This window comes from Plodia interpunctella, chromosome 9, assembly GCF_027563975.2.
Source record: "Plodia interpunctella isolate USDA-ARS_2022_Savannah chromosome 9, ilPloInte3.2, whole genome shotgun sequence".
In the NCBI taxonomy this organism is placed as follows: Eukaryota; Metazoa; Arthropoda; class Insecta; order Lepidoptera; family Pyralidae; genus Plodia; species Plodia interpunctella.
Window position 1 is genome coordinate 2,827,701 of NC_071302.1, and position 27,698 is coordinate 2,855,398.

The 27,698-nt window shown below is 33.7% G+C and overlaps 3 protein-coding genes across 3 annotated transcripts; 1 reads left to right on the forward strand and 2 right to left on the reverse strand.

Annotated features, from left to right (window-relative positions):
* The first annotated feature begins 4,861 nt into the window (after positions 1-4,861).
* Positions 4,862-7,477, forward strand: LOC128672730 (glutathione S-transferase-like). Its single transcript, XM_053750071.2, has 4 exons — positions 4,862-5,144; positions 5,673-5,840; positions 6,819-6,958; positions 7,226-7,477. The coding sequence occupies exons 1-4, from the start codon at positions 5,009-5,011 to the stop codon at positions 7,391-7,393; spliced, it is 612 nt and encodes a 203-aa protein (XP_053606046.1). The 5' UTR covers positions 4,862-5,008; the 3' UTR covers positions 7,394-7,477.
* A 612-nt stretch (positions 7,478-8,089) lies between these two features.
* On the reverse strand, positions 8,090-15,431 carry LOC128672667 (uncharacterized). The gene is made up of 10 exons (XM_053749961.2): positions 15,274-15,431; positions 14,507-14,674; positions 14,012-14,151; positions 12,948-13,115; positions 11,895-12,024; positions 10,430-10,603; positions 9,882-10,049; positions 8,984-9,123; positions 8,376-8,550; positions 8,090-8,225 (listed from the first exon to the last, which is right to left on the reverse strand). Exons 1-9 carry the CDS (start codon positions 15,401-15,403, stop codon positions 8,377-8,379), a joined length of 1,392 nt encoding a protein of 463 aa, XP_053605936.1. The 5' UTR covers positions 15,404-15,431; the 3' UTR covers positions 8,090-8,225; position 8,376.
* Positions 15,432-23,265: 7,834 nt separating this feature from the next.
* On the reverse strand, positions 23,266-26,180 carry LOC128672401 (uncharacterized). Its single transcript, XM_053749529.2, has 4 exons — positions 26,048-26,180; positions 25,673-25,849; positions 23,939-24,037; positions 23,266-23,595 (listed from the first exon to the last, which is right to left on the reverse strand). Exons 1-4 carry the CDS (start codon positions 26,121-26,123, stop codon positions 23,294-23,296), a joined length of 654 nt encoding a protein of 217 aa, XP_053605504.1. The 5' UTR covers positions 26,124-26,180; the 3' UTR covers positions 23,266-23,293.
* Between the last annotated feature and the right edge of the window lie 1,518 nt (positions 26,181-27,698).

Here is a 27,698-nt window from a genome sequence, read left to right on the forward strand (position 1 = left end):
GGTGCTGCATATTTCAAATGAATTTTCTTACATCAAACCCAAGAGAGAGGGGTGTTTAAAATATTAGGCTTAGATTAAGCTGTATATATAAGAATCTATGTATATGTTTGTTTCATCGTAGTTCCCATGAATTGATATAGAAAGACTTTTTACTTAGAATGTTATTTTTCAAGAGTGTTCTTAGATTTGAATTAGGGTGAGTTGCACCAATCAACTTTGACATTCAGTTTGAACTGCGCGCCGCTGATGTTTAGACAAAATGGCGTACTTCAAAGTTTGATGGTGGCCATTTTTGACTAAGGTGACTGAAAATATCAGATTGTGTTGACATACAAAGCTTCGTTTATATGCTTTAAATAGCTGATATAAAATCTATTTTTATACTCTAAATCTTCTAGTGAAGTAAGATTCTAGTTAATTAATGTTCACAACATAACAAAGTAAATATAAAACGTACAAAGAGGAAACTAAGTACGAAGGTACTACTCATTTTTATTTTAAAAAATATACCAGTTTGTAATAGTATTAAGAAAATAATAATTTCGAATCAAATTATCAGAATTTCTATATTTAAAAATCCAAGCAACATTTGCAAGAAATTCTGTGTTTTTAATTATTCGGGACACTTCACAAAATACCTCCATTCATTCATTTATGTTACTACAGTCCCGAGTAGTTGCATCGTGTTCGTATTTTACTGCAGTTGGAATTGGCTCCATTTGTTTCGGATCAAGAAGAAGAGTAACACTTATTTTAACGGAAGAATCGATCTTATTAGAAAACATTGGTACGTTGAATTTGCTCTTTTTACTAAAAGTTTTTATTAAGTATCCTTAAAAGGAAGATTCATTCATTAATTTTTAGCTTATTTCAACCCCCTGCTGGGTATAGGCTTCCTTTTTTCATGCCACTTTTTTCTGTCTTGTGTCAGTCACATTAATCGCTTTCCCGCTGTAAAAGGATATATAATTTTGATTTATTACAAAATTGTGTTATGTACAAATATAACGTATAAAATGGTGGACCATATTTTCAACCAATAAACCAATCAGATGTCTTCAATACGTTTGCAATATTTTTTTTCGTATTATTCTGTACTTAAAAACGACTAGGTACTCTTCGTGTAAGAATATAGATTTGTTTTATCATTTTCAAGTAATTAACTAAATACAGATATTTAAGAAGTAAAGCCAGGATTCATGCAATGTTTCTTTAACTCCATGAATGAATCATACGAGTTGACTCTCAATTATAGCAACTTTAGCATCTTAAATCTGCAAACAAACTGTCGCAACCAAGAAGAGTGCTTCAAACAGCCGTCAAACAATGCCGAGTTAGTCCAATTACTGCAAAGTCCAAACGAGTCCCGAGTGGTAGAACTTCATTTCCTTACTTATAGAAAGTGAAGTATTTCTTCTGCGCTTTCGTTGATAAGTCAAGAGCGACGAGCGAGACACTGAATTGTACTATACTTCCTCTTGTTGGATTAAAACTACAGACCAGTAATTTATCTAAGGACGTATACATATGAGTTACTCATATTTTAAAATTATAATACTTTTTCTATATTATTCATAGTTCGACTTTTGTTAGTGGCATTGTTTGTTGAGTATTTAATATATTCGCAAATGTTTTCTTGGCAAAATCAAAACATTATTATATTTTAAAATAATATCTAATTTCCATTAAATATTTTTAAAATCCTTGTAATATACGTTGCTACTTACTTTTTAAGCGAATGCTGTTACAAAATTCCGTTCCGTTTATCCTGCAAAAGAAGTCAGTATTTCTATAAACAGGTGAAACAGTGTTTACCAAACATCCATAAGTCTTTAACTTATACCACAGAGCAAAGTAACGACGTTCTTAATGAACTCTCCCTGTAAACTGTTCCAGAAGTTCCCAACTAGTCCGTGGGAGTCGGGCATTAACATTCCTCGAATATTTTTACGTATCCCAAAAGCGGATAAAAAGTTTCAACTTTTCAACTCTGAAATAGTTTTTGGTTTTATTTGTGAAAGGATTGGAGGGTTGTATTTTTAAATACTAGTTTTTTGTTGGGATTTCGCTTGCATCTAGGGAGAAAATATTTTTTTAAATAAACGTTAGGTATCTAAATTAAGTGACAGCATTTGTCTTTTCGAAAATAGCGTTTTATTTTCATGAATTGCGTTTTGTGAGCAAGGATAGCTGGCATCAATTTCTTGTACTATTATAAATGTAAAAGTTTGTATATGTGAAAATGTTTCTTAGTCGATCACGCAAAACCTACTAGATGGATTTGATCAAAATTTGGTACACGGCTAGAATATAACCTGCAATCATCCATAGTGTACTTTTTATTCCAATATTTTAACCAGAGATAGAGACAAACCCCAGGGTGCAGCTAGCTAAATATTATATTTCCTTTTTAAATAAACTGTGTTTTATATATACTATAGTATCACGTAAAATCACCCATAATGCACGTTATATACATCATAAATATACATGACTATGCCACCAGAGTTGAACACACCTGTTGATAATCTCAGGGGGTGAAATATTACATCCCTTATATAATCTGTACTTTTAATAAGAACAGCACTAAGGGCAGGTTATTCACGTAATATTCTGATATTTTTAAAACTTTCTTTTCGCTTTTGTTAAAATCATTTTCTTTACACATTATGACATTCTTCACATCGTTACAATAGCGTACAAATCCATCTAGATATTTCACAATAAAATAAATGAAAGATGAATCACAAAAGTAACATGAGATACCAAATTCATATTCTTCTTTGTAAATCAAACAAACGCTTTCATTCAATCAAAAAATTTATGAACGTGGTTAGATTAGATGTCGATAGAATATTTTCCATTCTATGTTTCCTGCCATACATTTTAACTCCCTACACGACACGGCTTTATACAGCGTTTATTTTTATCAGCGATGTAGTTTGTATGGTCCAGGTATATCTTAAAGTGATGGCATCAATAATATATGTGTGTTAATGATTATTATAATGGCGATTATAAACCGAAGACTGACCAAGAAAAAGTAGAAAATTTGAGATGCGGCCATTTATAAGTCCCGTATTTGTTAATAGACATCCGTGGAGAAATTCCTGCGGTGAAGTCTGTCATGTCACCTGTGCTATTGAATACATATTTATTGATCAGTTTTATGTTTATTTCACAAACAAAACAAATACAACGGAAACAATAAAAAAGAGACGCCTACTAAAGCAGACTTATCCCAGAAAGGGATTTATTTCAGTCAACCAAGTATTTGTAAGAGAACAATTTAAAGCGCACAGTAACTTTGCTTAAGTTGACCGTGCAATGTAAAGAGAAACAACTTATGTATTAGTTAAATGTATTTATTTTAACGCCGGCTAGGTACATTCTAATTAATTTCTTGGCAACTCAATGAATACGTTTACCAAGAGCGTTAATCTCATTTTTATTTCCATAATCCCATCCATTCCAGCCACCCGTGAATTTTCCCCAATTTTCGGGAACCTTTATGAAACTCCCCAAGTTGGAAAGTAATTAGAACAAAACTAATTTCAAGTCTTCAAGCTCGTCGCCAACAACGAGTGATGTTTGTACGAACTTTCTAATGGTAATGAGATGCCGATGAATATTTTAGGTGTATAGAAAAGTTAACACTTAAATGTCAAAGTAGAGGAAATAAGAGTAAGTAACACAGCAACTCAATAATCATAGGATTGTCACTGTCAGGCTATATGAACGTCGTGACGCATGCGTCACTACTCCAGTTGATAATTTGTGGGTAAGAAACTGGTCTGAAAAATGGAAACATAAAAATTAATTTTATTCAACAGTATGTATAATTACAATAGCTGTTCTTTTGGTTGCTTTTATCTAGTTTGATCTGAATACCAACTGTTGCAAATACATACTGAGATAATAGGAAAAATTATGTAAACGAATTGGATGATATTGCAATTTTGCCACAGGTGTATCATGTGTCATAGCTAGATTAAATGTATTTTTTTATTATATTCATCCTTATCAATACAATACAATTTCGACATGGCTAATGCTAATCCTCCACTGGATTTGGTAGATGAATGTATGATGAAAACCACGTAAAATCCGAGCAGTACTTTTGGTTTCACGCGAACAGACAGATGCGGCAGTGAATTGTTTTATGATATTTAAGGATATAAGGATTATGCATATGACTAAAGAAGTTACATTTTTGGTAAAGGTATAGGAAAATTCATATCATGAAAATAAAATATAAAAATATATTTAATTAATAAAAAAGGAAAGGAATACTGTTTACTCTCAACTAAAATGACGGAATAGAAATTGTATGAAATTAATACTGAAGCTAAGAGAAGCGGTTATGACCAAGTTTAAGTGTAGGCCGACCCTAACGGTGACTTGCAGATCATATATTTACTTTACCCCACGCAACGAATGCCGGTCATCGTAACATGTTACATTGCTCAAAATTATATATTGTGTAATAACTGACTATATAATTTTAAATATATTTATCATTTATCATAAGTTTTTTTTTTCAAAATCTTTTGAAGCCTGAGTCGTACGGAATTTCTAAATTTGTCGAATAATTTTAAAAGTATTCTATATATAAAAAAAAAATCACGCCATGTTACATACACGTACAGTCAGCAAAAAGTGTGAGGAATTGACTCTGTAAATAAGGGATTTATAATCAAATAATAACAATGAAATTAACACTTATCAAATGAACTTAAAGTACAAATAGAATAATAGTCTCACATTTGAAAGAAAAAAGAAACGCCTACAAAAAATATAGCATTGCTTAAAACAACTATTACTCACTCGTAGTACGTATACAAAACTTTGTTTTAAATAAAACGCGATACCAGCGTGTACTTAATTTACATTGCCGACTGTACTTTTTTATCAGTAAACAGACCTACTGATGATCTAATGATATGTGATATAAGATAAGAGGAAAAAGTCACTATATTTGGAATGCGGTAACAGTGCTCACGTCAAAATGGCGAAAAAGTTATACTATTTTGAATTTAACGGGTTAGCAGAGTCCATCAGATACATGTTACACTATAGTGGTCAAAAATTTGAAGATATAAGATATGAACGCAAAACGTGGCCTATTACAGAAATTAAAGACTGTAAGTAATATTTTTTATATCACAACAAAATATTATACTTTAAGGGATCAACAATAAGGTGCAGGAAATTTTTTAATAAACGCATAATTTTATTGTCGTCGTCGAAAATCCCAGGGTAGTAACAAGATAGTTGACATGACAGACAGACAGTAATGTGATCAAATTTTGCAAGTTACATTGCACCCACTTTCGCCTGGCCTACAAAGTTGAAATTTTCCACGTCGTCGCTTCAGTTTTCATGACAATGATAAACATGATATGATGGTGCCCCTAATACCAGCTTCCACAGGGAACTCCTCAACGGTTTACTGCCCGGATATGATTTTTGATTGCGGTATGATTCAGAAATTAGACCTTGACAGTACTTTTTCAAATCAAATTTTAATAGCTGGTGTCAAAAACCATTTATTTTATATCAACAAAAATATGTCCACTGATTTTATGGTTACTGTTGTGAACATTTATTTTAAAAAAAGAATTTAATTTTATATTCTTCTAATTAATCGTGGATTTATTTTTTTATTCCAGCTCTTCCATATGGCCAGCTACCCGTGTACGAGGAAGGAGACCGCAAGCTGAACCAGTCTATCGCCATCGCTCGTTACATCGCCAGCCAGACTGGTCTTTTGCCCTCCGACCCCTGGGAACAGGCTGTCTTGGACGCTGCAGTTTTCAACATTAAAGACTTTCAAACAAGTGAGTATACGAAATTTGATCAGTCTTCAAATTGTATGCAACGTCACAAGCTCGGTATATGGATCACATTAATATATAACGGGCCACTCACGTGTGCTGCCTCTGCATGACCCGAGTAAGGCAAAACCAAGAAGTGTTAGCTTGTCACCAAAGATGATAATAAAATGCGTGCAACTAGATGAAAAAGTAGGAAAGCGGACCCTGGGCTCCGACACTCAACACGGCTGTGGAATAGTTAGCTATAGTTTCAGTGTAGTAATACCTTTTTCAAAACAAATCGACCAATGCTTATTTCTCACATTACTTTTAATCACACTATATTAGTTAATGTGTTTACTGTGCAGAATCAAAATAAAATAATTTATTCAGAAACTAGGCCTTCACAGGCACTTTTTACGTCATATTCTAAATTAAATGATATTTACCAAAGCTACAAACTACTAGCATTTCGTAACAACCACTGCTGAGAAGAAATGCCGAAAGAAACTCATTCAAACAGTGTTGGTCCCTATTATGCCAGAAGGGGCTTACCATTTTTTAAATATAAAATGTATAATTTTTATCAGTAATATAACAATGTAAGTACATGGTCAAAAGGTATACAGAAACATATTATGATTGTGATCAAGTCCTGATGAAAGTAAATAAAAATATATATAAATATAATTAACCAAACAAAAAAACTTTTAATAAAAGAGTACTTAATTATGTCTATTATGGGGTACAATCAACAGCTCAAGCTACCTAATTTGCAAATTCGTGGCTATTACCACAGCGCAGACATCCATGAAGGATAAAATGACGTTCGGTTGGCTGTACCATGCCTATTCGCTATCTTGCCTATAAAGTGCGTGGCCAATTATTTGTAAAAATAAAATGTGTCTTGTCTTCAGTTCCAGATTTGTTAAGCTCATTTCTCATATTTTCACCTGAGCCGTGGCACAAGCTAACTTCTCATTCATATTATTAAACTTTCAGAAGCACGATCTTACGTATCGGAGACAGATCCAGTCAAAAGAGAACAGTTAAAAACAGAGTTTTTCACGGAGACACTGGACTATTACCTTTCAAGATTCGAAAAGGAACTAAAAACAAGCAATGGATATTTCGGAGGAACGGTAACTCATTACGTTATTAACGTTTACTAATCAGAAAATGGATAGTGAAAGGTGATTCATGCATGAGCTTTCCAACACATTATCTCTGAACATTTCTGGCTTATACAAACGAAAGAGTGAACATCAAGGGAGAAGAAGTACCTACTCTGAAAGGAAAAAAATGTCAATTGTTAGTTGTAAAAAATAAAATAACTTCTGGGGACGAAGGAGTTTCATCAGTTAAGATTTTGATTTCCAATTTTTTCATTTTCTGTATATATTTTTCAGTTGTCCTGGGCAGATTTCTACCTAATGGGGATCTTAGAGACCATCAATACTTATGCGGGTGTAGAAATCGAAAAGAACTATCCCACTATAGTAGCTCTGTTCAAGACTATTCGCTCGCTATCCGGCGTGAAGGAGTATATTGCTTCTAGGAAATCTTATGTTGTTTAAATGTCTACTTTTAAAGCTAAACTATAATTTCTATGTAAGGCAATATTTCGTTAATAAAAAATATAAAAGAAATTTGTCATTATACCCTGTCTCTCTCATTTAAACGTTTCCCGGTTACATCTGCTGCCGAAGAACGTCAAAGCCAAGGGCCAGGGATTGTATTCGTTAAATTATTATAGTGTGTAATCTATTTCATTTTTTAATTTTAATTTTGAATAATAAGTATACACTAGTAATTATTGAGGTATGACATTGAGCGCACCTTTTAGAATGGCACCATTACCAATCATATCTACTAAATATGTTTTGGTGTTACTCGAGGAATAATTAAAATGTGTTCTTATAAACAGAATACTCAGATCAGTTTTGCCCTCATTGGGCCATGGCGTGGCGTGACGTGGCTGAGCGTCAGCCAACATCATGGATTTGTAATATAACAGACATTGTATCTGTATCATAATTTTTCATCTACCTAGACCTGGCAGTAGGGACAAGAACTGCAGGCTTGATGTCGTCAAGGACGATATGTACGCCAGTGTTATAAGCATCATCATCGTTTCAGATATGAAGATAAGAAGATATGCTAAGCTTCTGTATTGTGTTCTTCTGTCGTCCACATGTAATGTTGACAGCAGTACTCTGAGGTTGTGGATTAAGCTCCCTGTCATGGTTTTCTATAGAGACTACAACAAAGAGTTATTCAAAAGGGGCGTGATAATAAGTTTTTTTATTTTTATTAATTGATAAGACACCCTTGGCGTTGTCGACGGCTACTTCCATTCATGTGCCCATCTGAATGCAGAAAATCATGCCTGTTTTCTTTCTCAGTAGCCTAAAAAATTGTTTAAAAACATTATTCTTATGTTCACTTTAAAAACTGTAATAATTGAGGAAGTAACACATGTTACGGTATTAACTTTTGTAGGAAGCACTAATGCGAAGAAAAGTAAAACAAGAACTGAAAAATATTTTTTTAATCAACCTTAAGCAGGAAAAACGTAAGGGCCCCTTTTGGCGACATATTCCTTGACACCAGGCAGCGATGGTATTTCCTTCATGAGAGCGGTAATTGATGGGTAATTCTTCTCCAATTGGACATTCATCGCAAGGTTGATGCCCTCGAGCATTCCGACTAAGTAGAAATCAGCCCACGATAACTGAAACAATTTGAAAATTATTTTTGGTACAGTCAACAGCACTTCGAACTAACCATATTTATTACTTTTGTTGTTGTTATGATTAGCCCGGAATAAAACCACTCCATATCGTCCCATACGAGGCTACTAAGGAAGAAAACGCTTTGATACCTATTAGGCAACTATTAGGCAATAAGATCTCCTGATAATAAACAAATGTAAGAACTGTGTATTTAAGTAATAAATTGTTTTTGAAACTAATCGTAACGAACCGATTCTATAGGAGAGTTTCATACAGTAAGAAAAAGTATGTGGACAAATAACACAGATTGCGTCAGCACCAAAGTAAGTTGAAGGTTTGTGCTATGGGATATTAAATCAACAATACTATTTTTATAACATGTACAATTGTACATATGTTACCACTGATAATGATGATGATGTATGAACCTACCTTTCCTCCAAAATGTCCATTGTTGTCTTTGAGCTCCTTCTCAAACCGTGACAGGAAGAAGTCCACAGAGTCTGTTAGAAATTCTTTTTTTATTTGCTCTTTTTTCGTTTCGTCTTTCTCTATAAAATAGGAATAACTTTCTGAAATAATAAAAAAATTAAAAAAGTTAGTAACTTAAATTCAAAATGTGTATATATGTATAATATAACTGAATCGGTACAGATTTTGCTTCATAGTTGTATTCCTCGTTGCTGAGTGTCGTAGTCATTATGTGGAATGAATCACACACAATTTTTTGACACTATTTTTGGAGTTGTTTACCATTTCACACACAAATTGATAATCGAGCAGAGCACAAGTTTCCTAATGATGTTTTCCTTTAGCGGAAGAAAGTGATAGTCGATGAAAACTACACGAATCAGATTGGTATACAAACTCATGTGGCACGAGTAGGATTCGAACCTGGGACCTTTCAGTTCACAGTCAGACGTATTTAATTATAATATATAGCAAGATGACCATACGCGGACAAAGAAATTATAACTTTATTATATAAAAAATTTGTAACACTGCACAAATTTTACGGGCAAATTTTGGGATTATGAAACTTAGTTGGTAGGTATATTAAAACTTTACAATATTCTTTTGTTCTGAAAATAATAATGAGATGAAACAATTCTGGAGTCTGGAAAAAGCATGTGTGACATAACAAGTCCATGCATCCAAAAGTATTTATCTTTTGTGTGTTCTTCCATACTAACTGGCTTCCATACTGACGAGCAGATCAGAATAAGTACTTATTCTGAAAGCCGAAATTTTAAGTTCTTTCACTGTTAACTGTTAGTTTTTTAGCATATTTTGTAAATAGAGTGTTCAAATAATAATTTTAGTTACTCACTTAGTCTGAAGTCATTTACATTTAAGACAGCAGCGTCTAAAATAGCCTGTTCCCAGGGGTCGGAGGGTAAGAGTCCGGTCTGGCTGGCGATGTAGCGGCTGATGGCGATAGACTGGTTCAGCTTGCGGTCACCCTCCTCGTATAGTGGTAGCTGGCCGTATGGAAGAGCTGGAAAAACAAATATATTCACACTACAAAAATATACTCAATTATCCTTCCTTATCCTTACATATTATAAAGTCCTCTACCGTGTTTGTCCGTATGTCTTTCTATTCACATAAACTCAAAAACTTTTGCACGTATTTTCGAGCACCAATGGACAGCGTGATTCCTGAAGGTTTGGGTGTATAATTTAATAATGTTTTCCCCCGAGCGAGTTGATAAATAAATACAAATATTAAGTACCAAAATATTTGTGTCGAAAATAGGTAAAAATATTTATTGGTAAGTTAGTTTTATCCGCCCCGGCAAATAATGAGTTTTGAAGTATTTTTTACAACGATTAAAACGATATTATGAAATAAAGGCTTAAAACAATAGGTACTTACAATCTTTGACTTCCTTAATAGGCCATTTCTTGTAATCAAATCTCACGTCTTCGAAGTTATGCCCACCATAATGTAACATATACCTAATATACTCCGCGATTCCGCCTATGCTAAAATATAGTAATTTTTTCGACATTTTGCTAAGACCGTTGGTGGCGGCACAGAGACTATTATCTTATGACGCGAAATCGTGTCTTTTATAAGTTCTTATACTCAGCGATAGGGTATCTGCGGAAATGCAAATTCAAGTTACTCAGATTTTGTTTTCTTTTAATATTTGAATACGCTTACCCGTAATTTATTTTACAAATTATTAATGCCCAGTTGCATATACACTGTTTGGATAAAAATTTTGGTGTCTGCCTGAGCCTGAACGACTGAATAGTAATTTGTGGCCAAAACCCAAATCGAATTATTGGCCTATTATATTAATTAGAAAAAAAAACATTGTTTTTTTTTTAATTTGAAATATTGATGAAAAGAAAGAAACTTATTTTTCGAAATCGAGGCCGAAACTATGACCGAACATATTACCGTAACAAAAGCCGAATATTCGGTCGGGCACTAAAAAATAAATATAAATTATGTAATAATATGTTTTACAAATTATTAATGCTTAGTTGCATATACACTGTTTAAATTAAAATTTAGGTGTCTGCCTGAACGACTAAATAGTAATTTGTGGCCAAAACCCAAATCGAATTATTCGCCTATTATATTAATTAGTAAAAAAACACATTGTTTTTTTTTAATTTGAAATATTGATGAAAAGAAAGAAACTTATTTCGTCGAAATCGAAGCCGATATTATGACCAAATATATTTCCGTAACAGCAGCCGAATATTCGGACACTAAAAAATAAGTATAATATGTAAAAGTATATGTGAAACATTTTTAACACATTTTTATAATCATCAAAGAAATGATCAGAAAAATATCATTTTCCATCTTGACCTAATCGGGGATCGAACCCGAGATCTTCGATAAGGCAAGACTAAAGTCATTTTTGCCGGAAGATATAAAATATCACTGGCCTTGTACCGCCTCACTAGAATATGAGCATAACAGTGACTTGCACAACGCATGTACTTCACCTCGCAATATGAATGCTGGTCATCGTGACATATTGACATAATATTATTGCACCATCTATTGAATTACAGGAATATATTATGTAATAATAATGTATGAATTATTAAAATCATGTTGGCTGTAAATAGTCAAGAAGTGAATATTGTCAAGTATTTGCGAGACAATGGTCTGACAATTACAGTAGTAAAGACTTTAGGCTCCGACGCTCTATGACGAAAGAAGAAACCGGTCGGTTCGTTCGTCTCAACGTTCAGATCAGAGAGATAAAACAAAATGTGGCATGGAATAGAAACACAAACAAGCATTTATTTCACAATTATTTTCCAGCTCTTCTATAAGGCCAGCTATACGAGGAGGTTGACCGCAAGCTGACTCAGTCTATCGCCATCGGCCGCTACATCGCCAGCCAGACCGAACTTCTGCCCGACCTCTGGGAACAGGCTGTATTGGACGCTGCTGTGTTGAACGTAAACTACTTTCGGGTAAGTGAGTAATAAAAGAATCTGACGATGATAAATTAAGGGTGCCAACGACTATACCGAGCGGAGACGAAAAAGTTGGAACGCGAACCCTGGGCTCCGACGCTTCAAACTTTAGGAAGAAACCCAGAAAACGCTCTGGTAAGATAAATTAATACGAGAGAAGACCCAGAAAACGCTGTGATAAGGTAAAGAATACTGCGCTTACTACATTTATTTACAAACAAATGTGGCAACCTCAGAACTATATACTACTATGATACATCATAGGTGACGAAAAATCACCATGTGACATCAAAATCAGCAACGGCGTTTCGTCATAATTTTGATGAACCATCATTTTGACCATTAAAATTTTTGTCGTAGTCATCATGATCTGCAATTTCAATGTTACTAGACCTATATAGACATTGAAATAGCTGATATTAATTAAAGCACTAGTTTAACTGAAATAATTAGTATTAATTAAAGCACTAGTTTAACTGAAATAATTAGTATTTCTTATTCTTACTTAACTCAGATAGTGAATTTATGTATTTTCTGAGACATGATCTTACATAGTGCAGCCAGATCCAGTCACGAAAGAACATTTGAAAAGAATTTCTCACAGAGAAACTGAAAAAACAGGCTGCATTAATAGCTGTATCAGCACTTGAAACCCTTAATAATTTTTTTGTATGCTTTTTGACCATGTAGGTATTCTATGTACCTTGTTATGCCATTCGAGAGAAGAAAATGTATACTGATAAGCCCTCCTGGATCAACACTATTTCTTTCGGCATTTCTTCTCAGCAGCGTCATTCCGAAATTACTATATGACATAAAATTTGACGTGAAAAAGTACTGTGAAGGTATAATTTCTGAATAAATGATTTGATTTCATTGATATGGAAGATAAAATTCTATGAATTAAAAACCAATTTTATTTTTCTTATTTTTTATTGTGCGGGAAAAACATAAGGTTTCCTTTTTGCGATGTATTCCTTGACTCCAGGCAGCGTTCGGATTTTGTTCATGAGCGCAGTTATTGTAGGGTAATTCTTCTCCACTTCAGCGCTCAACACAAGGTTGACGGTCTCCAGGATTCCTACTACGTAGAAATCAGCCCACGATAACTGAAATACATATTTTAAATCCATATAACCTGTAGTACTAACCGAGTTACAAATAACTGTATTTTCTTCTTGTTGTGTTATTGTTAACACTGCTCTCTCTGTCTCATCTACCGAGTTGTTGACATCAGCGTAAACAATAACCTTAAACTTCGAACATTCGGCTATAATTTCACAACCGGCCTGACGTTAATCCTATTTGGGAATGCTATCGTACCACGATATCATTCCCAATCCCCATTCACGATATCAGTTGCCTAGGCTCTGTATCCCTTAGTTATCTCGTACCATATTCACGGGAGATGTAGTGGTCCTATTCTAGGGTAGAACCACACATGATGAAAGCAGATAGACGTTTATGATGGTATGGGGAAGTGTAGTTCAGGGTCGATCTCGTTTTTCGATCTCATTGTAATATCTGTGATAAACGTTAAAGTGAGTTTGTATGTTCCTCTACAAGCTTCTATTCTAATGTAATCGACAGTCGTGAAATGTTGCAAGAAATGATAGACCTTTAATTTCTGAAAATATACTATCTCAGTGGAAAATTGATGCGGGCGAAGCTACGGGCAAAACCTAGTTTGAGATATATCTCAAACTAGGTTTTGCCCGTCTGTGTTTGACCTTGGGTTACTAACTATAGTTATACCACTAACTATACATATATATAGTTACTAACTATAGTTATAACAGATCATAATAGGAGCTACTTTGCGATTTACTTTGAAATGTCCATAATATACGTATATGTGGCGGTACGTGTATATTGTTTGCAACTTTGCGCATACGCATTCGGTCTGCGCTGGAATTTAGCATTAGCCTATTGGATGGAATTTAACTGCGCCGCGGAGTTCTTGTAATCCACTCTGATAAATAGATAGATGAAGTTTTTTTATAACCTTTCCTCCAAAGAATCCCTTGTTATCTTTGAGCTCCTTTTCCATTCGTGATAGGTAGTATTCAACAGTCTCTGTCAGAAATTCTGTTTTCAGTTGCGTTTTCCTCGCTTCATCTTTCTCCAGTAAAATGGGATACATTTCTGAAAAGTTAAAAAGTAAAAAACAATTATACTGAAGACATAAGAAGAGCAAAACAGAAGATAAGAAAACCGGTTTTTCTAACCCATTACTTTAAAAAAAGGAGCAAAGAAATGCTGGATTGATGTCGCCCAAAATGCGTGTGTAATCGAAATGTTGAAAGAATGACCAGAATTTGCTATAGACCGCAACGGGTGGAAAAGTGGGTTGATCAAGAATCGGGACACGTCACCAACAGGTTAAATACAAAGTCGTGACAATTGATTCGCCAGTCACAGTAGCCGAAAACGACCAGGGATGTATATATATAAAAAAAAAAACAACACTCTAGATTAGAGATTTCCCTATGTTACTCACTTAGTCTAAAGTCTGTAATATTCAATGCTACAGAATCTAATACAGCCTGTTCCCAAGGGTCGGAGGGCAGGAGTCCGGTCTGGCTGGCGATGTAGCGGCTGATGGCGATAGACTGGTTCAGCTTGCGGTCACCCTCCTCGTATAGTGGTAGCTGGCCGTATGGAAGAGCTGGAAAAGTTTATTAATTATTACAAATTGTTATTGTATAAGTATCTGTTTTATTTCCGTAAAATAACCGCTTCCTGTATAGACCATCATGAGTAAAGATTTTCATATTAGCCATGCTATTTATTTGTTTGTATTTAGTAACTAAAATTGTATGTAGTAACTAAAGTCGATGCTTTAGGTCACCTGAATGATATCTTAAATCATCATAATCATTTTAGTAATAACACACACATAAAGAAAAAATATATTATTTACGTCATTTTCATAAAATAGCGCTTGGAAAATTAACACAAAGCCAATAAGTGGAACAAAACACACCCAAAGACTTTCACGACGAATGAAGTGGTTCACTACACACAATTACAGTTTGGTTATCAACTGAGAGTGCAGATTTCCTAACGAAGTCTACCTTCACCGGAAGCAAGTGATGGCAGATATACTTAACATTATTCAGATTATTTTACAAACGCACGTGGCACAACTAAGATTCGAACCCGGAATCTCTCGGTTCATAGGCGTGGACCACCACCGCATCATGAAAGTGTTAAAGCGATGTATAAAATAGTACATATCTATAATAAACATTACATAACACTCACATTTTTTCAAAGTAGGTAAATCTTTGTATTCGACTCTAATGTCTTCAAATTTTTCGCCACCATAATGTAGCATATACCTAATGGCCTCCCCGAGACCGTTCACATCAAAATAGTGTAATTTTTTCGACATTTTGCTAACTCTGCTTAACAAAAACTGATCTATTGTAGCGAACGTAACGGCTGTTATATATTTTTACCTTTGAATCACCTTATTTTATCAATAAAAATCTGTTTGATATATTGATTGTGGTACAAATATACAACTAATACACCTTATCATATCTGTAATATTTGGTGATATTATCACCTATCTGTAATATTTGGTTATATTATCACCAAATATTACAGATAAGGTAAAGTGTTATATATATTATAAACAGTAAAAAGATTTGCTTTGTAAAATTTATGTAAGTCTTTCTTTAAAATAAAATTCTTCCAACCTTATAAATTGTTGGAAACATTTTGTGCTAATTCAATTTTTTTCTCTTGTTGCTTTATTCTAATTCTGTAGGGAAAATTTTTAAGGACCATATTAAATATTTTATTATAGTTCATCTAAATATCATTTTTTAACTTTTCGATGATGATATGAATATATCAACCGCTGATGTTGATATATTCATATCATCATCGAAAATCGTTCTAAATCGTTGAAGTTGTCGCCATGACCCAAATCATGAATAGGCATAAATGAAATTAATTTTGTATTCCGATCTCTCTCTCTGGCTTACTCCCCTCTCTCTCTCATCTGAGCAAGTACCCGGTTTCTTCCCAGCCGTTGAGCGTCGGTGCCCAGGGTTCGCTATTTTAGATTGTCGTCGCCATCCCTGGTTGTCAGACCTGGTCAAGGAGCATATCATCCGTGCACGCATATCATCCTTGACGATCTCAAGCAACATTTGTGTTAGACTATCATTGTGATTAACAATACCTAAAAATAATACAATTTCAACGAAAACGATAAAACATTTAGGTCATAAAGATGACTTTGCAGTTTTTGTTACTATGTCGTGTTACTGTATTTTTATTTCTTTTCTATTTAATATCCTGATTGATTCATCAGTCATTATTAACGCTGATTTGCATTTTCCATACTTATTTTACCCCACGTGGTGAGTAATCGTATTCAATGAATGACCTTGATGATATTCTGGCGCAAGGTCACCATAGTCATTATTATTTTAGTGTAGTAGGTATGTGACATCAAGGCAAACTTTATTTTATTATATGATCATAGATTTTGTGAACTTTGTCTTCATCTATAATCTCTCGTAATTAACTGATTTTATTACCAACAATAGTAATTACTTCATTTAATACCAAATATAGCTAGTTATGGATATAGTGGAGATGGCTTTTAACTTTTCAATCATATGATAAAATGAAAAGTTTCATCACAAATCTTATTCATTGAAAACTCGAGTCGATAAAACATTACAGTCGTAATAAATTTCTACTCTCAAATTACACAAGTAAACCTCATAATATGGAAACGATGATTTCAATAGGTAAATTTTTAAAAAATTCTTTATTAGATAACCTACATATAATTAGTTAATTATTAAGTATATAGTTTTCTTGTGGAAATGTATTCCCTAATATGCGGCTGATCTGATATGGTTCTTGAGAGCGATTATGGTGGAGTAATTCTTCTCAATTTCTTCTTCGAGGTATTCCTCGACCTATTGGTCCTATTGGTCCAGTATCTCAACGACACCCATTATAATGAAGTCACCTCAGAAAAGCTGAAAATCATTGTTTCAATGTTTTGTTAATAAAAGTCCGTCCTGAAATATTAGTTCTGAGATGGAAGAATGCGATATAAGAAATATAGTAAAAAAAGGAAATATCGAAAAGGCAACAAAAGAACAACAGAAGGTTTCGATCGTGTAAGAGACGTCTCTGAAATAATACACACAGTGTTCATTACACCATGATTCTGACCACTTTGGAAACAAGCTTCAAGCTATATATATATATATTATCTCGTGCCTTTGAGTTTCGTTATTATACGATTTCAGGAATATCCATTATTTAAAATTTAAATTTCATACATTTATTTACCTTTCCCCCAAAGAACCCGTTGTTAGCTTTTAAATCCTTGACATATAAAAGTCAGCTGTCTCGTTCAGAAACACTTGTCTCGCTTCCTCTTTCTTCACTGGGTCTGTTTCTAGTCTGAATGTTCCAAATCCAGAAGATTTATTATAAAAATAATATACTAGGAAACATCATCATCAATACATGTAATAAAATTGAAGAAAGGCCAAATTTGTACATTGGATATATATTTTTTAATTCTTCATGGAATATACTTAGTTACTGATATAGATGACGAAAATATAGTTTTGGAAATTTTTGTCTGTCTGCTGTGTGTGTGTCTGAACGCGCATCACTCGAAATCTGCTGGACCGATTTGCTTGAAATTTGGTATGTAGGTACCTTATATACCGGGTTAACATCTTAGATATCATCCCGGTAAATAGTCAGGTTCCCGTAGGATAATTGAAAAATTAATTATGAATCAAAATCTTATAGACATTTAATTCCGGAAAATGAGGGGGAAAATTAAAATAACAATCCACGGAGCCGATTTACTTTAAATTTTTGTAGAAATGTGTAAACAGAATATAAACAAATTGTTTTTATCGATTAAAGTCTGATATAGATATAATGGGCCCAGTATGTATCAATATATCAGTATAAAACTCTTGACTGACTGACTGACTGACAGGCAACGTACACCCGAAACTGATGGGCGGGAAGCTGAAATTTGGCATGTAGGTGAGTGTAGGTGAGCACTAAGAGAGTATTCTTGGAAATTCTACTCCGAAGGGGGTGAAAGGGGTGAAAACTGTAAATATGAAAGTTCTACACCGTTGAAGTTACCGTAGTAGTTTTTCACTTCATTTGAAGTCAGAAGTTTTGTACCTCAAAGGTTCGATGACAGACGGACGGTTGAGAAGGGTCAGTTTGCGAAACGTGCCGACCAAAACAAAGGTTTCTGTTAAGGAACCGTCAACTTTGTATTATATTGACCGTTATATTAAATAAAAGTGCAATAAATTGTTGATAGACTAGTTGTGAGCCGCGTACTAAGCCCTCGCGAACACAATATTTTTTTTACAAAATTGTGAATATTTAAAACTTAACCGAATGCCCTACGAATTTAACCAACAAATCTTTTAAATTTCATCAAAATCAGACCAACGGTTCGAAAGTTATCGCGTTACAAACATACCTACATACATAAAAAAAGGATTTGTAGACATCGCTCGCATCGCTCTCTCTCTGTCAATGAAAATCAACTCACGCTTTTAGATAATTGGAAATTAAGTAATTACTTAACTTATACTAGCAACCCGTCCCGGCTTCGCTTGAGTAAAAACATAATAAATAATACGCCCAAACCTTCCTCAGGGATCACACTATTAGGTGAAAATCGCATGGAAATCTATGCAATAATAATACGAGTAGTTTTTGAGTTTATCGCGAATAGACAGACAAACACGGCAGAGGATGCAATATGGCATCTCAAAAATGCGAAATTATATGGCGAAATGTTACAAGAAGCTATCATTAACTATAACAAAGTCGACATTGTGAGATATTTTATACGCATCTTAACAATCCCTACCGAGATCATCGTGTTTGTTTCAACTTTGTGCATATTATTATCCGCTAGTTCATAACTTTCAGACGGATTTTAAGGGCTTAATTCAAATTTTGTGTACCAAAAAGACTTATTAATATACAATTTCACATAACTTTTAACCGTATATGCAACGGAATAGAGTTGATTTTGCATTAAGTTTGCGATTTTGTTAATAAATGTTATGGGCTTATGAAAACAAAACTTAAATGGGGTCCTTTTGGTCATATCAGTTATGGTGGTTTTAAAAATTATAACAAAATTTGTATTATTCATACATAACTATACGTTTTTTTTTGCAACAATAAATTTTTAAATTTTTAATAACATTTCATATAAATACGTAAATCGTACCACTATTTATCCAATTTCAATTTGTTTTTCACCGTCATTGACGATTTTTGGGTATTTATTTATTACCTAACTGCAAAAGAAGGGTATTGGTTTTAAAATAATGTAAGTACTGTAAACAATATTCAATCATAACAAGAAACTTCAAAAAATAAAAAAACTAAGTTCAAAAAAGATTTCTTTCAATTAATATTTGAAAGTTATTGTATAGTTTACAATGGATATAATAACCGAGCCATCACTATGTACATATGATCCGAATCTCATCGGCTGAGGAAGAAACCGTGAAAACGCTCAGATGAAAGAGATAGAGTGATACCTATGGTTCTATTTACATCCAAAAGTAGAACGTGCCACAAACAATAATTTAGCAGAATATGTGGGCAAATACATCTTTACGAAAAACAAGAGGGTATCTATAAAAGGCGCCTTTTCACGTCCTCGACCGTCCCACAGATCTATAGAACCGCACTAGGCCGAACGATTTTTACCGCCAAAACACACCGCAGATAAAATAAATAAACAATTTTTTTTGCAAAAAAATACGAATAGGTACATAAAAATTGGTGTTAAAAAAAAACTTCAACCTGCACGATTTACCGGTATGCAAAAATAAATAAAAAAACTGAGAGAATTTGTAATCATTCTGATGATATCTCAATCAATATACTTAAATATAAAAATTCTCCGCTGACTGACAGATAAACTAAGATTACTAGACGTAAAAAACTGAAATTTGGTGTATAGATTCTTTGAGAAGTGCTAACAAGTAAGCACTAACAAAATCTTTCCCTACGCAAATCATTCAATGACCATAGAGCGGCTTCCAGCCTGCTCAAAAAAACCGCTCGTGTAATCGCACCCCTACAAGCACGACATAGCCACGACGTGCCCCCTAATTCTATCATCCCCTATGAGGGGTTGGCAAACTGTCAGTGGCATTAATACTTGTCTTTGAAACTGTCGAAAATGATTTCCAAATGCGGATTACGTGCACTAAAATAATAAATATCTAACTTTTCATAAGCGTGGTCTTTTTTAACCCCCGACGCAAAAAGAGCGGTGTTATAATTTAACGTGTCTGTATGTGTATCTGTCTGTGGCATCGTAGCTCCCAAACGGGCGAACTGATTTTCGTTTAGTTCTCTTTGTGTCATAGATAATTTTATCCCGAGTGTTCTTAGCCATGTTTCCTAAAAACAGGTTAAATCGTTCAAAAGTTGTAGCGAAATGAATATTGAAAGACGGGGGTTTTTTAATTTGTCTAATAAATAAACGTGTATGTAACATTTATTTATATATCTAAGGCTGTATGTTTTCAAATAAAATAAATATTTTTTTTTTGTTTTACAAAATATTACTTATGCGTATAAATAATACAAATTTAGAAGAACATTGTTAAAAACCACAAAGGTTTATCTACAATGATGACGTCAGTTAAACTATAAGTATATTAATTTCATTTATTATATTTATTTTTATAAATTTGGAAAATATGTTTGCTAATTTCTCTGAAGTTTGTATTAGCGAAGTACCTATAAGTTAATTACGAATTTATGCTCTGATACACGACTGCAAGGAAATGATATTTAATGCTCATATCTTGTATATAATAATACTTTTTTACCGTTTAAACGCCTGAAATAATTTATTAGCAATCTATTTCCGGGTTGAAATTGGATTTCATTGAATATGTATTTTAGTTTTTACATCAAAATTCCATTTACTAAAACTTCGAACCTTTGAAACTTTCACATCCCATGTTTTAGGATATCTGTGTTTCAGTTTTATGCCTTTCCTATTCAATTAACCATGTTCTCAATTATAAATAAATATATATATACGGACAAATCACACAGATTGAGTTAACCCCAAAGTAAGTTCGAGACTTGTGTTATGGGTTATTAACTCAACGATACTATATTCTATAACGTAGGTATATACATATACGAGTAGATAAACATCCAAGACCCATGTTAATCTGAAAAATATTATTTTCCATGTTCCCCTGACCGGGGATCGAACCCGGGACCTCCGGTGTAGCAGTCCGGCGTGATGACCATTAGACCACGGAGGTCGTCCAAAATTGTCATAATAATAAAATTAAACCGGCCAAGTGCTTGTTGTACTCGCTACAAATGGTTCAGTACTAATTAACTATTAAGATGGAAAAAAATCACATTTACTGTATAGCCTCCGTGAATATGCATTTTATTCTATTTATTTTAGTATTTATTATTACAGCAGCAACAGAAATATCATCTTATAGATGTTGCCCGGGGCTTCGCTCGTTTCTAATGGTGAAAGAATTTTTTAAATCGGTAGTTTCGGAGATTGCCTCAAACATACAAACTCTTATAATAAGATGATAGTTCAGACAGATGATAGATGACAGATGATAGTTTCTACTGTCAACTATCACGGCTCATAAGATATAGCTTGGTGACAGACGGACGACTGGCGGCGGCTTAGTACCTAATAAGATCTCGTTTTACGGAAACTTATATACTAATAATTTTTGACATGAAATAGATGAATCAGAAAAAATACCGGATTGCACTCCGGGAGTGCCGGCAGAAGTGAAAACTCGAATACGTTGTGCATTTTAAACATCTTACGAATTCTCGATCGAGGGTCACGTGTCCTGACGCGAGTTTATAATTTTTTACCCATCGCACAGTGTGCACAACGCCGCTAAAGAAGTTTTCACTTCAAAAAACGAGAAAGCACATTGAACAATTGCTATCATCTGAGCCGAAAACTTTTACAAATTTATAAATTTCCCAAAATTTACTTTAATTCATTGGAATACAGTACCATGTAAGTATGTTTGTTTTTCTCTTCTTACGAACAATTGAATCAATACACTTGAATATATAATGTTGATACAATGCTTGGTTGATATAATGTAAGGAATGCAAAATTTCTACACAAATGGAAAATAATATAATCATTTGTAAATTTTATCTTTTTTACTACTACTAACGCAAACAGGAAAGTTAATATACATTTTTTGTTTAAATTTTATCTTGTACTTTATATCTAATGCCACTATTGGTTCATAATATTTTCTAACAGACTAAATAATAAACAAGAGCTATTATGATTGGTCTACACCAATATGATTCGCTAAGTCGACATGCTTTTGAATATATTTTTGCAAAACCTATGTCATAGCAATGGAACCACGCAAATCTTTCACGTAATCTTTTTGTCAAAAATATTTAGTGCCAGTTTCACACTGTCGTCGAACAGTTTGCCAAACTTTGCGATTCGGTCGAACACATTGCTGGTTTTTCATTGCGGCAAATAAAAGCGTTCGTACTAACAACGCAATGTTCGCGCATTCGCGTCGGCATGTGTGCGATTTCGGCGACATAATAATTTCTTTATGTCAATGGCAGCGTCTGTTCACGGCATATAAATCAGGATCCCAATCACGTCGGGCACCCCTTTACTGAGAACGTGTTGATACAGAACAATATAGATTAATTTTGGACAGCGTACATGTGCCGCCCTGGGTTCATTCCAAGAACTCTGAAGCTTAGTTAGCGATACAAATAGAGCAATTAGAATTTTACTTTGTTAATCACAATTTTAAATAAAAATTTTAGCATACTGTTTACGCTTCGACAGCTTGTCTAGTAATGATTGAGATAAATAATAAACAATACTGATGTTTAGATTCTTTCTGAGCTTGTTGTAAACTAAAAAGTGCATTTATATGATTATTAACCAAAAGTCGCTCATTCTTGAAGAGTCAAGTCAAGAGAGAAAAGTCTTGCTCAATTAGTAATATTATATTTCATAGAACATTAAAAAAAAAAAAGAATTAATTTAAAACCCTACGTACATAATTAGGTACTATTATTAATTATGTCAGGATTAATAGCCGCTGTACTAATAAACTTACAACACCAACACACCTACTAACAAACCTTATTGTGAAAGCAAGGAATAAATGAATTGAATTAAAACAAACAATAAAAGACTTTCACATTACTTTAATTTATTAAATCAATCATGTTCTTTAGGAACGTCGTATCCCCGACCAAGTACATACTTATTATACATGTCCTTAAACTCTGCATATGTGTCATGATGGCCTTCTACCCCTGTAGCGTGACTGTGTGTCTCAGTGTGTCCACAATAGCACACGTGGTCTTTACCGCAAAACGCTGGTTTCCCTTGCTCCATACACTTGTATATACATTTCCTGGCTAGACTCAGATTGGAACAGAAATGAGCTATCTGATGACGTCGTTCCAATTGCGAGTCATCCTTTCTTTCTTTGCTATAACTCTTTATTTCTTTCTTCGCTGTAAATTAAATATATTACTGGTTGTTATAAAAGGAAAGACATAAGTGATGTAATTAGTGATGTGCCGTTCCCGAAATGGATGATAACATTGAACGTTTCCGGGAAAGTCTGGGAATGGAACATCACTAGATACAACATACAGTATGATATGTACGTATATATAGGAAGATGTGCACTCGGTGGAGGTAAAGTTAACGTCAAGTTGACTAGTTGAAAACCAGTTGGTATAATAATAACACTAAGACAGTTTTTCTGAAATTCACAGGATAACGAAGAATCTTTACGAGCATACAAGTTTCTAGTAAAGCAAAGCTTAGTTAATTAAGAAACAATAATCTTACTGAAATCAATTTCATCTTCATCTTCACTTTCGTAATCTGAAACTTCACCTGAATCTTCTTTATCTGTTTCTGTTTTTGCTCCTCTTATGAGCATTTTTTCTGAAATGAAGAATATACTCCTTGGTCTATCAATTTTTTATGTCAAAATCTTTCAACTTCATCGAAATAAAAATTTAAGAGTAGTTGAAAGATGTTTATTCTATTCTATAGATTTGTACGTGGTTTCACTCTCTCTTATCTGAGTGTTTTCCCCGTTTCCCAGTTTCTTCCTCAGCCACAAAGCGTCGGAGCCCTGAGTCCGCTGTAGTTTCACTACTAAGCTTCACTGTCGACTAGAAGGCTCATCTTCGTGTATTCTTGGAGGCTCAACTCATTCTTAGGGTGAATTATTATTTGCAACTCAATAAACTTTGACGTTAACTTTAATCTAGAAAAACGCAAAGTACGCCATTTTATCTAAACGATTGAGGTTAAAGTTAACGTCAAAGTTGACTGGTGCAATCCACTCTTAGTGTGGAAGATTCAGCTGCGATTGGCTCATTTTGATAACATTATTGTTGCGACTGGCAACACTAAGTTTAATTTTAATACTGGCAACATTGTATGTATCATTTTTTCTCTCTTCCTGCGTGTGCCAAAATAAAAGCATCGACTAACTAAAGCCTGCAATTTTTAATTCTCCTCAACGACGAACCTAAGCCAGCACCACAAAATACAGTCCACAAACAAAAGGAACAATTATAGCTGTCTATTCTCTTACAATGCCACGATTGGTTTTAGCATTGTGATTGTTAGCAAGTTTGTTATGTTAGGTAATGTAAAGATAATACGTATCTACCTATTTTATCACTTTATTGAATATCGTTTATCAGCGAACTTTTTTTTGTTGAACTCTAATTTTCGCGTGTTAACAGTTACATTCGGAGGTGTGAGCTGGGAGCCGTATAAAATTTACCATTATATTTTGAAGATTTGTCTATTATTCTTTGTCGTTTCGTACAAAATCCACAAGAAGATATGGAGTAGTCTTAATCTAGGGCGCCTAAAGCCGTATTATTAATAAAGTAGACGAATGTACATACGTATATTTAGTATTTGAAAGTTTATTTGCGTTATGTACCGCGTCGTAAAATGAACAGCTTTGCGAAGCTCATCCTGCTGGGGTCGTTTTCCTGGACGTCGACGATTTTATTTTATTTGGAAAGCCAACAGCCATACTTACGTTATAGATACAAAATTAGCAACATTCTACATGCAACAAAGTCCATCTGGCGTTAAAAAAGGCACTAGATCGTATTGCGTGAAAGGCGCTAGTCAAGAGAGCTACAGCTACTAGTGGTCACGACCCTTAGTAAATAATTATATTAGGACTAATCACACAGACTGAGCTAGCCCCAAAGTAAATTCGAGACTTCTGTTTATGGGATACTAACTCAATGATACTATGTTTTATATCAAATATAACCGGGTCTTGGATTTTTACCTATATATGTATATAGGTAAAAATCCAAGACCCGGCCGAATCAGAAAAAGATCATTTTCCATAATGACCCGACCCTTGGATCGAACCCGGGACCTTTCGGTTGAGAAGCAAGTACTTTACCACTACGCCACTGACGTCGTCGAAACCCATAGCCGTGGATAGGATATGATTATGATGATGATTTACTATAAGCGCTTATTCGCGCTTAAAATTTCGGTGTACACTGGCCTTAATAGTCAATGAATACTCACTGGTAGTCAAAGCAGTGAGACAATAACACTTTCCGTCCATACAAATATGGTCGCCGCCACATTTCATATGGCAAAGTATTTGGAACTCGGAGTTTTTACACGGATTGGGGTTCTCCCGTGTTCGCAGCACCCCCACGCCGAAGTAATAGTCCGCAGATATTCGATCATTGCTTTGACCTTAAACAATAATGAGTTGGTATAAAACATCAGGCAATTTTTTTTTATGCTCTGATATAGAAAACGGTTACTTTAAAAAATTTATGGTGCATTGAGATTTTTTTTGAGTAATATTCAATACATGATTTTTTATTGTAAACACAGTTAATCGTCGAAAAAGACGAACTAGTGTGAGAAACTTAAACTAAGTAATCTTACCCGTTGTCGATTTAAATATGAACACAATAAAAAGTACAAACAAATCAGCTTGGATTTTCATAGTGGCCAGTAACATATTCTGATGTGAAACAATGCGAGTCGACAAATGAGGTTTTTAATTGATTACTCAGTCCGCGACTGGAGCGCATTTAAATGAACTTTTTAATTAAAAATTTCATTCAATGATGTACGTCTTAATTTCAAACCATCATTATTAGACCACGTTAAGTTGTGTTTCATTGTCTTCACTCGTGTCAAATCGACGACAGTTCTACTTATGCACTCGTTATGTTCAGCTCAGTCTCATTTTCTTTTAATATTTACAGATCAAATTTAATGTAACTATATTTTATTTTTATAAAGAAAGAAAGAAAATATTTATTTGCCAAAAACATGAGTACAAATATACAAATTGATGTCAAAATGAATTAAACCTACATGTTTTACCGAATATAGGTGTGCAAATATAAATAAATAAAGAGGCGCATGCTATCCACTACAAATAACAAAAAAAATAATTATTATGTATACTAGCACTAAATTCTATCCGAGTCTATCATTAAAGAAATCATTTAAAGTATAATAACATTTATCAGTTAATAAAGACTTGAGGTGCTTTTTAAATAGATTTAAACTTAAGCTTTTATATTGATTTGGAATTTTGTTGTAAATTTTCGGTGCCATATATACTATACTATTACCGAGTAAAGCAGTTTTTGATGGGTGCATGCATAATCGATAGATATCTCGATGATTCCTCAATACAATATCAGCTAGACGAGGGAATAAATGAGCATTGGTTTTCACAAATTAATTTGTATCTAATCATAATTTTATTTACTTACTATTTAATTATATTAATATAATGAGAATTATTTTTTAATTCGCTTGTACATTAAATGCAGAAAAACAGAGTTGACTTTTTTACTTTTTCTTCGCTATGATTCACAGTTCTCAACATTTTTATTTATCGAGCTGTTGTATGTATTTTATTGACAACATCAAGCCAGCACTTTTTGGTTTGCTCCTTCCGCCAGGACCCGAAGCGGAAGCGTCATACCCATACAATATATTCCCTACGTACCTATTTTATGAGTAACCTAAAACTTACTACTTATTAACAAAAGAAGTGAATTCTATAAGTCATTTATTTAAAAAAAACTCGTTTGAATACATAAAAGTGCTTACAAAAAATTCGTTACCAAACAGGCGATATGTGTGTGTGTTTGCATCAAAGTGACTCGTTAACAGACTGTTATGTTAGCAGCTAATTTCGTTCCACCTGCAGCGACGTTTTGCTCTGACACATTGAATAGGCAAGTTCATAAGTCATGACTCATTGAAAAATGTAAATTGAATTTTCTGCTTTGAATTTTGACACACATTTCTCATGACACTTCATTTGGTTACGTTTTCATACCTACTTTTAACTCTCGACGCAAATAGAGACATTGATTTCTATATTGAACAGTTTATGTACATAGTTGTATGTACGAGAATGAAATATACGTTATATAGGAAAGTAAGTACAAAGGTGCTGCATATTTCAAATGAATTTTCTTACATCAAACCCAAGAGAGAGGGGTGTTTAAAATATTAGGCTTAGATTAAGCTGTATATATAAGAATCTATGTATATGTTTGTTTCATCG

Coding starts and splice junctions, on each gene's coding strand:
- LOC128672667 (XM_053749961.2), bottom strand. CDS start 15,403: ATGTCGAAAAAATTACACTATTTTGATGTGAACGGTCTCGGGGAGGCC. Junction 12,025..12,947: donor GGAAACCTTATGTTTTTCCC/GCACAATAAAAA, acceptor TATCATCGTCAG/ATTCTTTTATTACTCACTTA. Junction 9,124..9,881: donor TGTAAATGACTTCAGACTAA/GTGAGTAACTAA, acceptor TTATTATTTCAG/AAAGTTATTCCTATTTTATA.
- LOC128672401 (XM_053749529.2), bottom strand. CDS start 26,123: ATGTTACTGGCCACTATGAAAATCCAAGCTGATTTGTTTGTACTTTTT. Junction 25,850..26,047: donor CATATTTAAATCGACAACGG/GTAAGATTACTT, acceptor TTATTGTTTAAG/GTCAAAGCAATGATCGAATA. Junction 24,038..25,672: donor TCTCACTGCTTTGACTACCA/GTGAGTATTCAT, acceptor TCTTCATTTCAG/AAAAAATGCTCATAAGAGGA.
- LOC128672730 (XM_053750071.2), top strand. CDS start 5,009: ATGGCGAAAAAGTTATACTATTTTGAATTTAACGGGTTAGCAGAGTCC. Junction 5,841..6,818: donor CATTAAAGACTTTCAAACAA/GTGAGTATACGA, acceptor TTAAACTTTCAG/AAGCACGATCTTACGTATCG. Junction 6,959..7,225: donor ATGGATATTTCGGAGGAACG/GTAACTCATTAC, acceptor TATATTTTTCAG/TTGTCCTGGGCAGATTTCTA.